A 17,695-nucleotide genomic window follows, 5' to 3' on the forward strand; every position below is an offset into this window, starting at 1 on the left:
CAGAACATGCAGATGTTTACACAAGTTGATTTCATTTAATTTTTCTTTCTACAGTTAGGATGGAAAAGAAATTGCTTCGAGTTTTAAGTAAACTTGAACTAGTTTATTTGAATACATGATATAAAAATTACTAACATTATTCACACCATAAGAAAGACGTGCCATTTCTGTTACATAAATTTAATATCAACATTGGTCCAGTTCAAATTAGATTTTAATTCTTTCAAAGAATTAAGAATTTTTAAAGGAATTTTCTTGAATCAGCAAGATCAGTACTGCACCCTTTATATAGTTGACATTTAAAAAAAAACAGATTGTGAATTCTTTGATATTTCCCCCCCCACAGGAAATAGCTCACATGTTTGTCACCGTAGGCATGTGTGAGCAAGCCGTATTTGCGTTCTTGAAGTGTAACCAAGCCAAAGCTGCTGTTGAAACCTGTATCCATCTGAATCAGGTGGGATAATACTGTAAATAACAGTAATGTATCATTTTAAGACATTGTTTTCTACTGAGTATTTCCATTTTACATTTGCTGAAATAGAAACATAGAAAACCTACAACACAATACAGGCCATTCAGCCCACAAAGTTGTGCCGAACATGTCCCTACCTTAGAAATTACTAGGCTTACCCATTGCCCTCTATTTTTCTAAGCTCCATGTACCTATTTTCAGAAGTCTCTTGAAAGACCCTATCATATCCGCTTCCACCACTGTTGCCGGCAGCCCATTCCACGTACTCACCATTCTGAGTACAAAACTTACCACTGACATCTCCTCTGTACCTACTCCCTAGCACCTTAAACCTGTGTCCTCTTGTGGCAACCATTTCAGCCCTGGTAAAAAGCCTCTGGCTATCCACACGATCAATGCCTCTCATCATCTTATACATCTCTATCAGGTCACCTCTCATCCTCCATTGCTCCAAGAAGAAAAGGCCGAGTTCACTCAACCTGTTCTCATAAGGCATGCTCCCCAATCCAGGCAACATCCTTTAAGTCTCCTCTGCACCCTTTCTATGGCTTCCACATCCTTCCTGTAGTGAGGCGACCAGAACTGAGCACAGTACTCCAAGTGGGGTCTGACCAGGGCCCTATATAGCTGCAACATTACCTCATGGCTCCTAAATTCATTTCCACAATTGATGAAGGCCAATACACCATACACCTTCTTAACCACAGAGTCAACCTGCACAGCTGCTTTGAGTGTCCTATGGACTCGGACCCCAAGATCCCTCTGACCCTCCACACTGCCAAGAGTCTTACCATTAATACAATATTATGCCATCATATTTGACCTACCAAAATGAACCACTTCACACTTATCTGGGTTGAACTCCATCTGCCACTTCTCAGCCCAGTTTTGCATCCTATCAATGTCCTCTGACAGCTCTTCACACTATCCACAACACCTCCAACCTAAATAAAAGTTTAACCATTCAACCGATCAAATCTGTACTATTGTTAAAACAGTCAAATTATCTACTTATCTTTAGAGCCCATTTTATTAGTGCATTTGATTCATCAGAAGGATTAATTAATAATATTTTCTATTAAAAATTCAGTGGAATAAGGCTGTTGAATTGGCTAAGAATCACAATATGAAAGAAATTGGATCCCTTTTGGCTAAGTATGCATCTCATTTGTTGGAGAAGAATAAGCTCTTGGAAGCCATTGAGCTTTATCGAAAGGCCCATCATTTTCTTGATGCTGCAAAGCTCATGTTTAAGGTAAAGGAATAATCTTTTACTATTTACATTATTCATTTACAAGAAATCAAAATTGAGTTAAGTGTTTTATATATTCATATCTTAACATTTAAATGTTGCCCTTTACATCATTAAACAAATTAGATTCTAATTTATAAAATTTGTTATGAGGATTTTGTCATTGAATATTATTGTCCTGTTTAAATGCAGATTTTGTCATTGAATATTATTGTCCTGTTTAAATGCAGATTTTGTCATTGAATATTATTGTCTTGTTTAAATGCATTGACTTCTGGAATGATTTGGTAACAGATAGTTACATTTAATCAAATGATACATATTGAATATCAATTCAATGTGACCTGCTGGTGCACAATTCATTAATTTATTTGTCACTGTCCTGATTATTATAGGTCTTCTGTTCATAGGCAAACAGCTTTTTTCCCCCCATTCATTTGTGGATTGTGGGCCCAAATAGTGAGACTAGAATGCATTGCCAATCACTAATTGCCTTTTAAGGTGGTGCTGGTGGACCATATTCCTAAACTGCTGTGATCAGTTGCGGTGAAGGATCTGAGAAATTATTCCAAACTTTTGACATAATGGAAATATTAGTACGTTTCCAGTTCATAGTTATACAGCACAAACAGGTCCTACTGATCCATGACACCCAAGCAAGTCCCATTTGACAGCATTTAGTCCCTAACCTTTCAAGCCTTTTCCATTAATGTACCTATCCAACTATCTTTTAGAAGTTATTCTACCTGCCCTCCTCTGAAAGCTGATCCAGATAGATATCGCCCTTGTGTAAAGTTGCCCCTCAAGTTTCTCTTGAATTTTTCCCTTCTCACCTTAAACCTGTCCTCTATTTCTTGATTCTCCAATTCTGGGGTTAAATGATTGAATGCTTTGACCCTATCTATGCCCTTCATGATTTTGTACAGCTCCAAGACCACCTCTCAGTCTCCTACTCTCCAAGGAATAAAGTCCTAGTTCATCCAACCTCTCCCTATAAATCAGTCCCTCAAGCCCTGGCATCATCCATGTAAATCTTTTCTGCACGATTTCTAGTTTAATAACATCTTTCCTTTAGCAGGGTGACTAAAACTGAACACAGTAGTCAAAGTGCTGCCTCACCAATTGTCCTGTACAACCAAACCATGACCTCAAATTTTATTCTCAAAGCTCTGAATTATGAATACCAGCAGTCATTTGTCACCCTATCTGCAGCTCTACTAGCATATACTGCCATTTAACTTAGAAATATACAAGCAGGTGATACCTGTTACCCTTATTGGTGTTGCTGAGCACCAACATTGTCTTTTGATGACTGCACAGACTTTAGGAAGGGGCAAATGGAAAAGTATGATGTTGACATTCCTTAGTCTTGATAGAGTAGTACTAATCCAGGCAAGCTGACGATAGTTACAATTCTGCCATGTGTTTTGTAAGTGGTGGCTTTGATTTGAGCAGTCAGAAAACAGATGCAGGCATTCTGACTTTCTATGATTTGTATGTCCAGTAAAGTTTTGGGTTAGTATGACCCTATCCCTTCTACACTCCAGTAGGTTTGTGGACATCATGGAGAGAGAACATTCAGGATGGCAGTGAACACATCTTTAGTCTTTTTTGTTAGAGCATACAGGAGTTCAGTGTAAATGGCAGGAGGAGTGCACCACCTCCCAGACTACTCACTTTGTCCAATCAAGCACATCCTGCTTTTCATCTGCTTCATCAGAATCCACAAAATGAAAGCAAGTCATCTTTGATCCTACAAAACAGCTAAGAATGAAGAGCTAGCACTTCAAGTTTAAAAAAAAAATGCCTCATTATTACGTGTGAATTGTCTTCTGGATAGCTATTGGCTACAAATAAAGTTAGCTCAGGCAGTTTGTTGTACATCTGATAATGTCCCAAATTTGTATTTTGTTTTGTTCTCCCAAAGTCAGTTACATGGTACTTGCCTTTAGATTGCAGAGGAAGAAGCAAAAAAGAGAACCAAACCTTTACGTGTTAAAAAACTTTATGTACTGGCTGCATTACTCATAGAAGATTACCATGAACAGATGAAGAATACACAAAGAGCAAAATTAAAAGGCAAGAAATCAGAGGTAATGCATTCTAAATCACTATTAATTCCAGATTGTGACTCTACATGTTTAACTGATTTTATGAAGTTATTAGTTTAAATATTAAAATTAATAATGTCAGGCAGCTTCTGTGAAATGTATTCTGTCAGAATGAAGCATGTAACAATGCAATTTTTACTGTTTCAGGCTACAACAGCTCTTGCTGGGTTACTTGAAGAAGATGCCTCTTTGTCAGATAATCGCATAATTGACAATGCTTGGCGTGGAGCAGAAGCCTATCACTTTTTTTTGCTAGCCCAGCGTCAGCTTTATGAAGGCTATGTAGATGCGGCTATGAAAACAGGTATTCTGACCTATTGTTGGAATGCAGTTTTAATCAGCTGGGGCAGGGGATGACTTTCTTTCTGCCAGGATTCAGAAATTCCATTGAAGTATATTGAATAGTTTTGCTTTGAGCTGCAAAGTTCAAATTACATCTTTTATCAATGTATAGTATATACAACCCCAAATTCATTTTCTTACAGGCAGTTACAAAACAGAAGCACAGTCGAAACAAAGACTGTCAAAACTCTGAATGTACAAAAAAAAAGTACACCAATAGCAATTGCATTCTCCATCATAATTGATCTGTCTCTATTTCAGAAACAGCATAACAAGCATTGCAAGCAGAAACTAGAAATTATTAATACAACCTCACAGACCATAGTCCCAGTGAACCCTGAGGGACATGCCAAAATCCAGTTGATTCCTTGGGGCAGCACTTCAGAAGCACACATTCCCTTTAATGAAATGATGTGATCCTATTCATAACCCTTGGCAGTATGGCTGGGCAAACAGAAGGGCAGATTATGGTTTTGACAATAAGTAGGCTTCTAGCAGTAGCCTCATCTTTCTTTGGAGTCTGCTATTTAAACTCATTTAAAATTGGGTATTTTGTTTTCAGTGCCTCAAACTCCAGGCTTTCTATAACTTTTCCTTCACTGGGTTTTTCTATACAATCATCTTGAGGCTTATCCTTCAAATCAAACAAGGTTCTGATGACCAAGAATCATATTTCTGTTCTCCTGTCATTACTTCCTTATCGACCCCCACAGACCGTCTCAATCTTTCATCATAATTTCTGTCCAACAGAGTAAATGCAAAATACCTAGCCTATTTATGTGCAGCAATGATAACAAGGATCATTTTTGGTTCTTGCATTACTCAAGAATTTTCTGATCCAGTTCCAAGTGACTTTTTTAAAAAAAAGACTGTTTGGAAATGTCCTGTGACAAAAACTTATTTGAACCATTTAAAATGGAAAACTGAACATTTAAAATTATATCAGTTGTATTGTATTATGCCTTCTCAAGATGGAAAAAAGTCATTAATTTTGGAGAATTTGCAGTTAGTAAATTCTTTTGCATGTGTGAATTGGAACAAGTTTCTTGCTATAATTACTTTGATTATAAACCACCGTAGGTCACCTATTTTTTGTAAATCTTTCAACATAAGATTTGGTTTTGTGCATCACCAGCATGTGGTTGGTTTAATAACTGCTTCCATTAACTTCAACATGTATGGAGGCTATGCTCTGGGTGCATGACAAGCCCTAACTAAAGTTTGTTTTCAGTTCTGTCCCCATCATATTTTCTTCTCAAACATCATTCCTCTTCCTGAACCAGACTGTTGGCAAATTTGCTGCACCTTTTTATCCTTTGATGATCGCCCACCTCTGTATTTCATCATCAAGGCTACCTACATTTACCACTGAAATATTATTATTGCATCAGCCTAAACTTTGCCACTGTTAACTGTGAAAGATCATCAACCTTAAATATTAATTCTGTTTCTCCATAGTTGCTGTCTGACATGCGGATTTCCTCCCACATTTTCTAAGATTTCTTGAAATAGTTAGCCTGAAGATTCTTTTCAAAAACAACACGCGGGTCAGTAGCAGATTTAGAAGTGGTTGGAGGAATATGCTGTGGATTTAGAAGTAAAATTAATTCCAGTTTTGTTGCACAAAGGAGCTTTTAGATACAATCTTCTGCCTTCTTTGTTTTAACTGATTGATAATTCCTCATGTTTTTTCTTTTGACATCTGGCTGTGATATCAAGAACACCAAATACACAGGTCTAGCGCAGTGGTAAGTTGTTTTACAGCAGATCTGCTCCACAGCATGGGCTTATTGTGTTGATGCCCTTGGAGGTGGTGCACAAGGAAGCAGAGGAGAAGAAAGTGTGCTGGGATTCATGCGAGGCTAAAGGCAAAACCCCATTTAAGCCAGCTTTCCTATCAACTCTGCTTTCAAATGTTCAATCACCAGAAAATAAACTGGATTAACTGCATCTAAGTCTGAATCAGGTGAGATGAAGGACAGCTGCATGCTCGTTCTCACAGAAACATGTTTCTAGGATACAACACCTGAAGTGGCTGTCCAGCTAGAGAGTTTCATCTCTTTTCAGGCCAACAGAATTCCTCCAATCTCTGGCAAGACCCATGGTGGAGATGTATGTACCTGCGTTAATAAGAACTGCTGTGTGAATGCTCTGATAGTGACAACCCACTGTTCATTTATGGAAGAGTCCTTAATGATCAAGGGATGGCACTTCTATTTACTGAGGCAGTTCACTGCTAGTGTGATTGTGTCTGCAGATATTCCAGTTGTCTCCCCCCCCCCCCCCCCCACCACACATTCCTTAAGGTTGTCATAGCTGAGGGAGGTAGTGGGGCTAAGCTCCCAGTACCTATTTAATGCTCCCATAGCCTCTGATAACCAAGTACAGCTCCTGGCCTTCACATGTTGCCTAGCTACTAAGCCCAGTGGAATGGTTTCTACTGACAGGAGAATGGGCAAAGGCAGGTTACTGGCACCTTAAAACCAGTCACTTCAGGCAGATGGGGCTCATCAGCCGTCATCTAGAAGGAAAATTCTGACCTCAAACCTCTGCTGGCTTGCTGCTATACCCTCTCATGGGGAAGGCTTCAGGAGTAAATGCTGAGAAAATATCCAGAGCTGGAGCCCCAAAGGCAGTCTAACAGAGTTCAAAGCTGACTGGCAACTCCTGCGACACCACTAGTGCCAAACTGTATGGGTCTGTGCTGTTCCTGTGGACTCACCAGCTGCATGGAGAGGGGGAACCTGCAGCATGGATAGCAGCTTGCTCTCCATATCGTACTGCCTTGTCTTGCATCTCACAGACAGCTAGGATGCAATATCCATAGTCGACCCTGACCAACAGAGATCATCAACTTCATCTGCTAATGCTGGAAGAGCTGTGTGAGATCTATGGTGTCATCAGTGAATTGCAAAACACAAAAGTCAATGGTTTCTTTACTATTGCTGTCAACTTTAAACATGCCAACTTAAAAACAGTCCTGCCTAAATTCTATTAACATGTTGACTTTTCTACTAGAGGTGAGAACACATTAGACCTGGTGCTGCTCCTTGTACCCACATTGGATTCTCTGATCACTTATCTATTGTTAATTCCTGCTTAGTCAAATCAGTTCAAACAGAGATAAAGACCTGGCCAGAAGGAGCTACTTCAGCATTGCAGGACTGCTTTGAAAACAGATTGGAATATGTTCAGAGAGGTGGCTTACCTATAACATCACTTTTAACAGTATGGAGTGGCACAATAGTGTAGTGGTTAGCACAACGCTTTACAGTACCAGTGACCCAGGGTCAATTACTTTTGCTCCCTGTAAGGAATTGGTATGTTTTCCCTATGACCGTGTGGGTTTCTTCTGGGAGCTGTGGTTCCCTCCCACAGTCCAAACACCTACCAGTTCGTAGGTTAATTGGTCATTATAAGTTAATCCCACAATTAGGCTAGGGTTAAATCAGCATTTGCAGGGCAGCATGGCTTGAAGGGCTGGGAAGACCTAATCTGCACTGAATCTTAATGAATAACCTTCGATGAATATGTGAGATCCATGACCAGCTACATGGAGAGGTACACTGAGGAAGTCACCATTATTAAACATCCATGTGAGGGCAATCACAAGTCATAGTTGACAACAGATGTCCAACTGTGACAGAGATCAGGATGCTGCCTTTAGGGTGGGAGGGTAAAACAGCTCTCAGGTCAGCAAGACCAGTGCTTTCCCACACCATTAGGAAGCAAAACAGAATTATTCACAGAATTTATTGCCATTTATGTGACACCAAAGACACAAGGTGCATGTAGCAGGGCAATCATATCACAACTGACTACAAGTCCACCTTGCACTTCTATTCCTTTGACCCTCAACACAGTTGCCCCTCAAGGCTGTGTACTAAGCCCCCTCCTTTACTCTGTATACCCATGACTGTGTCATCACCCAGAGCTCCAATTTCCTAAATAAATTTGCTGATGACACTACACTGATTGGCCTAATCTCAAATAATAATAAGGCAGCCTACAGAGACACCCTGACACAGTGGTGTTAAGAAAACAACCTCTCCCTCAATGTCACAAAAACCAAGAAGCTGGTTGTGGACTACAGGTGGAATAGAGACTGCCTAATCCCTATTGACATCAATAGATCTGGGGTTTAGAGGGTGAACAGCTTTAAATTACTCAGCATAAACATCACCAAAGATCTCACGTGGTCTGTATGTACCAGCTGTGTGGTGAAAAAGGCATAACAGTGCCTCTTTCACCTCAGATGGTTGAAGAAGTTTGGTGTGGGCCCCCCAAATCTCAAACTTTTTATGGGGACACAATTGAGAGCATCCTGACTGGCTGCATTACTGCTTGGTATGGGAATTGTACCTCCCTTAATCTCAGGACTCTGCAGAGAGAGGTGTGGACTGCCTAATGCATCTGTAGATGTGTACTTCCCACTATTCAGGATATTTACAAAGACAAATCTGTAAAAAAAGGGCCCGAAGGATCATTGGGGACCCAAGTCACCCCAACCACAAACTGTTCCAGCTGCTACCATCTGGGAAATGGTACCACAGCATAAAATACAGGACCAAAAAGCTCCAGGACAGCTTCTTCCACCAGGTCACCAGACTGATTAATTCACGCTGACTCAGCTGTATTTCTATTTTATATTGACTATCCTGTAGTACATACTATTACTATAAATTGCACATTTAGATGGAGACAAAGATTTTTTACTCATGTATATGAAGGATACAAGTAATAAAGTCAATTTAATTCAATTCAATGACAGTGACACTTCTCTTCCTGATAGACTAAATTTCTTTTCTTCTCAGTTTGATACATGGAGTGATGTGCTGGCGTGGAAGGCCCCCTTTCTCTCCAAGGATTAGGTACTCTGTCTGGTCATAGTGAGGAAGATCCTAGCAGGGTCAACCCATGTAAAGCTGCAGAGTCTGATAACATACTTTTTTGGGTGCTGAATGATTGTAGCCCAGTTAACTGGGGTTCTAACAGACATCTTTAACATTTCTGAAATAGTCCACTGCCTCCTCAGGCTTCAAGGTGGCCACCATTATCCCGGTGCCCAAGAGGCCGACAGTAACTTGCATCATCAACTATCGTCCAGTGGTTTTGACCTCAACAATAATGAAGTGTTTTGAGCGGCTGGTTATTGATCACATTAAATCCCAACTTCCTGGTACTCATCTCTCAAGTTGATCCACTGATAATCCTAAAGCCTGTGTTCCACTCCATTCTGTCCCCTCTGGAAAATGGTGCTTCATGTCCTAGAATGCCTTTTGTTGACGTCAGCTTGTTGTTCAATGCAGTCATGCCTCAGAAGTTTGTGAGTAAGCTGTCCTCATTTAGGTCTCAACACCTCTCCCTGCAACTGGAATCTGGACTTCTAGACAGAAAACCTACAGTCAGTCATTGTGGCAGAAATATCTCTAGCTCCGTCATGCTGAGCACTGGTGCTCTCTCCAGTGCTGTGTGCTGAGCCCACTGCTGATACAGGACTGTATTGCTAAAACTGTTAGGTTGGGAAACAGCTTCTTCCCCCAGGCCATAAGACTATTGAACTCCCTGCCACCACACAGGTCTCTTCACACATGAAGAGCCAGTTGTGTTATACTATTTAACTTGTGTCATATATGCATCTTATTATTTGTTCATTTATTTGTGGTAATATTACTTTGTGTTATATGTGTGAGTTATGTACTGTTGCACACCTTGGTCTGGAGGAACACTGTCTCATTTGGAATACGTGTGTGCAGTTGAATGGCAATAAACTAGAACTTGATTTGACAAGATAGACAATAACATTGGTGTATTGCAACAACCAATATATATCTAATTTTCCTAAATGTATTCATCAGATACTTGATTAATTTGTAAAATATGCATTTATCAAATAAGTATTTTAATTTTATTTCCTGTAATGAATAGCTTGTCATGAAACCAACTATAATTCTGTTTTGTAAATTTGCAGCACTTCATTTGCGGGACTATGAAGATATAATCCCATCAGTGGAGATTTACTCTTTACTGGCACTATCTGCTGGTGCTAACCGAGCCTTTGGGACATGTTCCAAAGCTTTTATCAAGCTTGAATCTTTAGATATGTTAACACCAGAACAAAGACAGCAGTACGAGGATTTGGCTCTTGAGATCTTCATCAAGCACAGCCCTAAAGATGGCAAGAAATCCGATCTTGACATTCTCCCTGAAAGGCAAGTATAAAACACCTGATAGTACTATATTGCAGGAATATAGAACATAGAACAGTACTGCACAGGAACAGGCCATTCAGCCCACAATGTTGTGCTGAACCAATTAAATGAGTAATCAAATAGCCAATCTAACTAATCCCATCTGCATACCCAATGTCCACATCCTTTCATTTCCCTCACATTCATGTGCCTACCTAAAAATCTCTTAAAAGTCTAATGCATCTGCCTCTACCACCACCCCATTCAGCACATTAATGCTCCCACTACTGTCTAGTGTTTAAAAAAATGCCCCACTCATCTCCTTTGAAATTACCCTTTCTCACCTTAAATGCACACCCTAAGGTATTAGACATTTCAACTCCAGGAAAAAGATATTGTCCGTTTCCTCTATCTGCCAGAGGAGCAATGGCTAGAGTTTCTGGGAGAAATTTGGAAATTCCAAGATAGATACATCCCAAAGTTGAAGTAGTATTCTAAAGGGAAGTATTCAAAATGCCATCCCCTTCTCTCAGTTCCTCCACATCTGCTCTCAAGGTAATGCTTTTCATTCCAGAACTAGAGATTTCCTCCTCCTTCAAAGAAGGGTGGTTTCCCTTCCTCCTCCATCAATGCTGCCCTCACCCACATCTCTTCCATTTTGTGCACATCTGCCCTCAACCCATCCTCTCGCCACCACACCAAGGACAGGGTTCTTCTTGTCCTCACCTACCACCCCATTAGCCTCCACGTCCAGCACGATTCTCTATAACTTCCGCTGTCTCCAACAGGATCCCACCACGAAACACATCTCCCACCCCCCGCCCCACAGGGCTCATTCCCTACGCAACTCCCTCCCCACTGGTATTCCTCCCGATAATGTCCTTACCAGTGGAACAAGTGCCACACCTGACACTACATCTCCTCTCTCACTATCTGTCAGGGCCCCAAACAGCCCTTCCAGGTGAGCTAACACTTCACCTGCGAGTCTGTTGGGATGATCTGCTGTGTCTGGTGCTCTCAGTGTGGTCCCCTGTATATCGGTGAGACACGAAGTAGATTGGGAGACCACTTCGCTTAGCACCTTTGCTCCATCCGCCATAAAAAGCGAGATCTCCTAGTGATCGCCATTTCAATTCTACTTCTCATTCCCATTCTGACATGTCAGTCTGTGGCATGCTCTGCTGCTGCGATAAGGCCCCACTTAGGTCGGAGGAGCAACACATTCTGTCTGGGCAGCCTCCAAGCTGATGGCATGAACATCAATTTCTTGAACTTTTGGTAATGCTCTCCCCCCTCACCATTCCGGTTGCCCCCCTCTCACCTTATTTCCTTACCTGCCTATCACCTTCCTCTGGTGCTCCTCCCCCTTCATTTTCTTCCATAGTTTTCTACCCACTCCTATCAGATTCCTCTTTCTCCAACCCTTTATCTCTAAAACCAATCAACTTCCCAGTTCTTTACTTCACACCCCCCCGCTCCTAATTTCATCAATCACCTACCACTTTGTACTACTTCTTCCCCTCCCCCACCTTACTCTGAACTCTCCTCTTCCTTTCCAGTCCTGATGAAGGGTCTGCACCCGAAACATCAACTATTTACTCTTTTCCATAGATGCTGTGGCCTGCTAAGTTCCTACCAGCATTTTGTGTGTGTTTCTAAAGCGAGGAGGAGGCAACCGGGAGTTACAAGGGAAGCCAATATAGCACAAAAGCAAAAGGCAGCATATAATATAGCAAAATTTAATAGGAAATTAGAGGATTGAGAATCTTTTAAAAACCAACAAAAAGCAACTGAAAATGAACATGAGGAAAAAACAGATGAAATATCAAAGGGGATGCCAAAAGCTTTGTTTTGTCTGTTTTTACACACAGAGTAGACCTCTGGAAAAGGATGTTGGAAAGTTGGTAATGAGGACAAAGAAATGGTAGATGAACTTAATCAGCATTTTGAGTCAGACTTCACTGTGGAAGATACTAGTAGTATGCCAGAAACTCTAAAACGTCAGGGGGGCAAAAGTGAGGGTAGTTGCTGTTACTATGGAGAAAATGCTTGGGAAGCTGAAAGGTCCAAGGGTAGTTAAGTCACCCAGACCAGATGGGCTGCACCCCAGGTTTCTGGGAGAGGTAGCTGAAGAGATTGTAGAGGCATTAGTAATGATCCTTCAAGAATTACTAGATTCTGGAATGATTCTGGAGGACTGGAAAATTGCAAATGTCACTCCACTCTAAGGGAGGGAGACAGAATAAAGGAAAGTTATAGGTCAGTAGGCCTGACTTCAGTAGTTGGAAAGACGTTGGAGTCTATTATTCAGGATGAGGTTTTGGGGTACTTTAGTTATATGATAAAGTAGGCCAATGTCAGCATGGTTTCCTAAAGGGGGAATCTTGCTTGATGAATCTGTTGGAATACTTTGAGGGAAATAACAGGCAGGATAGACAAAGTAGAGCCAGTAAATGCTGTTTACTTGGATTTTCAGAAGGCCTTTGAAAAGGTGCCGCACACGAGGCTGCCCAACAAGATGAGGCCATTGGTATTACCAGAAAGATACCAACAAGGATAGAAAATTGGCAGAAGGCAAAGTGTCAGAATAAAGGGGGCCTGTTCTGGTTGGCTGCTGGTGACCTGTGGGGGTTGGTGTTGGGAACCACTTCTCATGTTATATAACAGTTATGTGGAGAATGGAATTGATGGCTTTGTGGCCAAGTTTGCAGTTGTTACAAAAATAGGTGGAGGGGCAGGAGGTGTTGAGTAAGCAAAATTCTGCAGAAGGACTTAGACAGATTGGGAAAATGGGCAAAGAAATGGAAGGAATAGTGTAAGGAAGATATGGAGAAGATTTTCCTATAGTGGGGGAGTCTAGGACATCCATTTAGAACAGATGAGAAGGAATTTATTTGGCCAAAGGGTGGTGAATCTGTGGAATTCATTGCCATGGATAGCTGTAGGACCATGTCATTGAGTATTGAAGGTAGAGCAGTGAACGTAGTGTATATGGATTTCAGTAAGGCATTTGATAAATAATGGACTCCAAAGCTCATTCAGAAAGTAAGGAGGCATGGGAACCAAGGAAGCCTTGCTTTGTGGATCCAGAATTGGCTTGCCCACAGAAGGCAAAGGATGGTTGTAGATGGTTTGTACTCCGCATGGAGGTCAGTGGAGTTCCGCAGGGATCTATTCTGGGACCCCTCCTATTTGTGATTTTTATAAATGACCTGGATGAGGAAGTCGAAGGTTGGGTTAGTAAGTTTGCTAATGTCACAAAGGTTGGGGGTGTTAGAAACATAGAAAACCTACAGCACAATACAGGCCCTTCAGCCCACAAAGCTGTGCCGACCATGTCCTTACCTTAGAATTACATAGCCTTACCCATAGCCCTATATTTTTCTAAGCTCCATGTACCTATCCAGGAGTCTCTTAAAAGAACCCATCGTTTCTGCCTCCACCACTGCCGCCAGCAGCCCATTCCACTAACTCACCACTCTCTGCATAAAAATGTACCCCTTACATCTACTCTGTACCTACTACCAAGCACCTTAAAACTATGCCCTCTTGTGCTAGCCATTTCAGCCCTGGGAAAAAGCCTCTTGGCTACCCACACGATCAATGCCTCTCATCATCTTATACACCTCTATCAGGTCACCGCTCATCCTCCGTTCCTCCAAGGAGAAAAGGCGGAGTTCACTCAACCCATTCTCGTGTGGTAAGCTCCCCAATCCAGGTAACATCCTTGTAAATCTCCTCTGCACCCTTTCTACAGTTTCCACATCTTTTCTGTAGTGAGGCAACCAGAACTGAGCACAGTACTCCAAGTGGGGTCTGACCAGGGTCCTATTTAGCTACAGCATTACCTCTAGGCTCCTAAATTCAATCCCGTGATTGATAAAGGCCAATACACCATATGCCTTCTTAACCACACAGTCAACCTGCACAGCAGCTTTGAGTGTCCTATGCACTCTGATCCCAAGATCCCTCTGATCCTCCACACTGCCAAGAGTCTTGCCATTATTGCTATATTCTGCTATCATATTTGACCTACCAAAATGAACCACTTCACACTTATCTGGGTTGAACTCCATCTGCCACTTCTCAGCCCAATTTTGCATCCTGTCAATGTCCTGCTGTAACCTCTGACAGCCCTCCACACTATCCACAACACCCCCAACCTTTGTGTCATCAGCAAATTTACTAACCCATCCCTCCAGTTCCTCATACAGGTAATATAGATTAAAAAAAAAAAAAAAAAATCACAAAGAGTAGGGGTCCCAGGACAGATCCCTGAGGCACACCACTGGTCGCCAGCCTCCATGCAGTATATGACCCATCTACAACCACTCTTTGTCTTCTGTGGGCAAGCCAGTTCTGGATCTACAAAGCAATGTCCCCTTGGATCCCGTGCTTTCTTACTTTCTCAATAAGCCTTGCATGGGGTACCTTATCAAATGCCTTGCTAATATCCATATACACTACATCTACTGCTCTACCTTCATCAATGTGTTTAGTCATCCTCAAAAAAATTCAATCAGGCTTGTAAGGCATGACCTGCCTTTGACAAAGCTATGCTGACTATTCCTAATCATATTATGCTTCTCCAAATGTTCATAAATCCTGCCTCTCAGGATCTTCTCCATCAACTTACCAACCACTGAAGGAAGACTCACTGGTCTATAATTTCCTGGGCTATCCCTACTCCCTTTCTTGAATAGGGGAACAATGTCCACAACCCTCCAAACCTCTGGAACCTCTCCTGTTCTCATTGATGATGCGAAGGTCATTGCCAGAGGCTCAGCAATCTCCTCCCTCGCTTCCCACAGTAACCTGGGGTACATCTCATCTGGTCTCAGAGACTTACCCAACTTGATGCTTTCCAAAAGCTCCAGCACATCCTCTTTCTTAATATCTACATACTCGAGCTTTTCAGTCTGCTGCAAGTCATCCCTACAATCACCAAGATTCTTTTCCGTAGTGAATACTGAAGCAAAGTATTCATTAAGTACCTCTGCTCTCTCCTGCAGTTCCATACATTCTTTTCCACTGTCACACTTGGTTGGTCCTATTCTCTCACATCTTATGCTCTTGCCCTACTTGTAGAATACCTTGGTGTCTTCCTTAGTCCTGTCTGCCAAGGCTTTCTCATGGCCCCTTCTGGCTCTCCTAATTTCATTTTTAAGCTCCTTCCTGCTAGCCTTATAATTTTCTAGCTCTCTATCATTACCTAGTTTTTTTGAACCTTTTGTAAGCTCTTTTCTTCTTGACTAGATTTACAACAGCCTTTGTACACCACGGTTCCTGTACCCTACCATCCTTTCCATATCTCATTGGAAGTACCTATGCAGAACCCCACGCAAACTCCCCCTGAACATTTGCCATATTTCTTCCGTACATTTCCCTGAGAACATCCATTTCCAATTTATGCTTAAGTTCCTGCTGATAGCCTCATATTCCCCCTTACATCAATTAAACGTTTCCCCAACTTGTCTTTTCCTGTCCCTCTCCAATGCTGTCGTAAAGGAGTTAGAATTGTGATCACTATTTCCAAAATTCTCTCACTGAGGATTGTCTGGAGTGTTGTGGATAGTCGGGAGGGCTGTCAGGTTACACTGGGATATTGATAGGTTGCAGAACTGGGCTGAGAAGTGGTAGCTGGAGTTCAACCCAGATACGTGTGAAGTGGTTCCTTTTGGTAGGTCAGGTTTGAAGACAATAGTTTAAATGGCAAGACTCTTGGCAGTGTGTTGGATCAGAGATCTTGGGGTCGATAGGACACTCAAAGCTGCTGCACAGGTGGACAGTTGTTAAGGCATGTGATTAAGAATGCCAACACAATATGGTGTGTCAGCATTCATCAACCATGGGATTGATTTCAAGAGCCATGAAGCAATGTTACAGCTATACAAGACCTTGGTTGGACTCCACTTGGATTACTGTGTTCAGTTCTGGGCACATCACTACAGCAAGGATGTGGATACTATAGAAAGAATGCAGAGGAGATTTACAAGGATGTTGCCTGGATTGGAGAGCATACCTAATGAGAATAGGGTGGGTGAATTTTGGCCTTTTCGCCTAGGAGCATTGGAGGATGAGAGGTGACCTGATACAGGTGTACAAGAGGATAAAAGGCATTGATCATGCTGATAACCAGATACTTTTTCCCTGGGGCTGAAATGGTTAACACGAGGGAGCATAGTTTTAAGGTGCTGGGAAGTACGTACCGAGGGGATGTCAGGGTCAAGTTTTTCCCCCACGCACAGTGGTGGGTACGTGGAATGCACTGCCGGCAGCAGTGGTTGAAGCGGATACAATAGGTTCTTGGAACTTGGAAAAATAGATCACTATGCAGTGAGCAGTTCTAGGCAGTTTCTAGAGTAGTTACACGGTTGGTAACATTGTGGGTCAAAGGACCTGTAATTTGCTGTAGATTTCGAAGTTCTATGTTCTATACTTAAAGCAGAGATTAATAGATTATTGGTTAATCAGGGTGTGAAAGATTACAGAGTGAAGGCAGGAGAATGGGGTTGAGAGGGCCAATGAATCAGCCATGATGGAATAGAGTAGAATTAGGCCATTCAGCCCATCAAGTCTGCTCTGCCATGTCATCATGGCTGATACTGGATCCTATTCAACTCCATATTCCTGCCCTCTCTCCATATCCCTTGATGTCTTGACCATTTAGGAATCTATCAACTTCCACTCTAAATATACCCATGGACTTGGCCTCCACTGCAGTCTGTGGCAGAGCATTCCACATATTCATCCTCTTTGGCTAAAAAAAGTCCTCCTTACTTCTGTTCTAAAAGGCACCCCTCAATTTTGAGTCTCTGCCCTCTAGTTCTGGATACCCCCACCAACAGAAATTTTCTCTCCACATCCACTATATCTAGTCCTTCCAGCATTTGGGAGGTTTCAGTGAAAGCCCCACACATTCTTCTAAATGCCAGTGAGTACAGCCCAAAGCTGCCAAACACTTCTCATATGTTAACCCATTCATTCCCAGAATCATCCTCGTGAACCTCATCATGGAATGTCTCCAATACATCCTTTCTGAGAAAAGGGGCCCAAAACTGTTAACAGTACTCCAAGTGTGGTCTTATAAAGCTTCAGCATTATCTCCTTGCTTTTATATTTTATTCCCCTTGAAATAAATGCCAACATTGCATTTGCCTTCTGGGTTAATCCACAGGCTGAGAATTAACATGTGAGAGTCTTGCATGAGGACCAAGTCCCTTTGCACCTCTGATGTTTGATTTTTCTCCCCATTTAGATTATAGTCTGCACTATTTTTCTGTGGATGCTGCCTGGCCTGCTGAGTTCGTCCATTTCTTTGTTG

The 17,695-nt window shown here is 41.8% G+C and overlaps 1 protein-coding gene across 2 annotated transcripts in view; it reads left to right on the forward strand.

Annotated features, from left to right (window-relative positions):
• wdr35 (WD repeat domain 35) overlaps positions 1 to 17,695 on the forward strand; it is an 89,642-nt gene that overhangs the window by 60,181 nt on the left and 11,766 nt on the right. For both annotated transcript variants that reach the window (XM_073057012.1, XM_073057013.1), the window contains 5 exons: positions 347 to 457; positions 1,566 to 1,730; positions 3,680 to 3,820; positions 3,986 to 4,142; positions 10,152 to 10,392. In XM_073057012.1, coding sequence (XP_072913113.1) covers positions 347 to 457; positions 1,566 to 1,730; positions 3,680 to 3,820; positions 3,986 to 4,142; positions 10,152 to 10,392 — 815 coding nt within the window. The remainder of the gene's footprint in view (positions 1 to 346; positions 458 to 1,565; positions 1,731 to 3,679; positions 3,821 to 3,985; positions 4,143 to 10,151; positions 10,393 to 17,695) is intronic.

The sequence above is a fragment of the Hemitrygon akajei genome, chromosome 9, assembly GCF_048418815.1.
Source record: "Hemitrygon akajei chromosome 9, sHemAka1.3, whole genome shotgun sequence".
NCBI lineage: Eukaryota > Metazoa > Chordata > Chondrichthyes > Myliobatiformes > Dasyatidae > Hemitrygon > Hemitrygon akajei.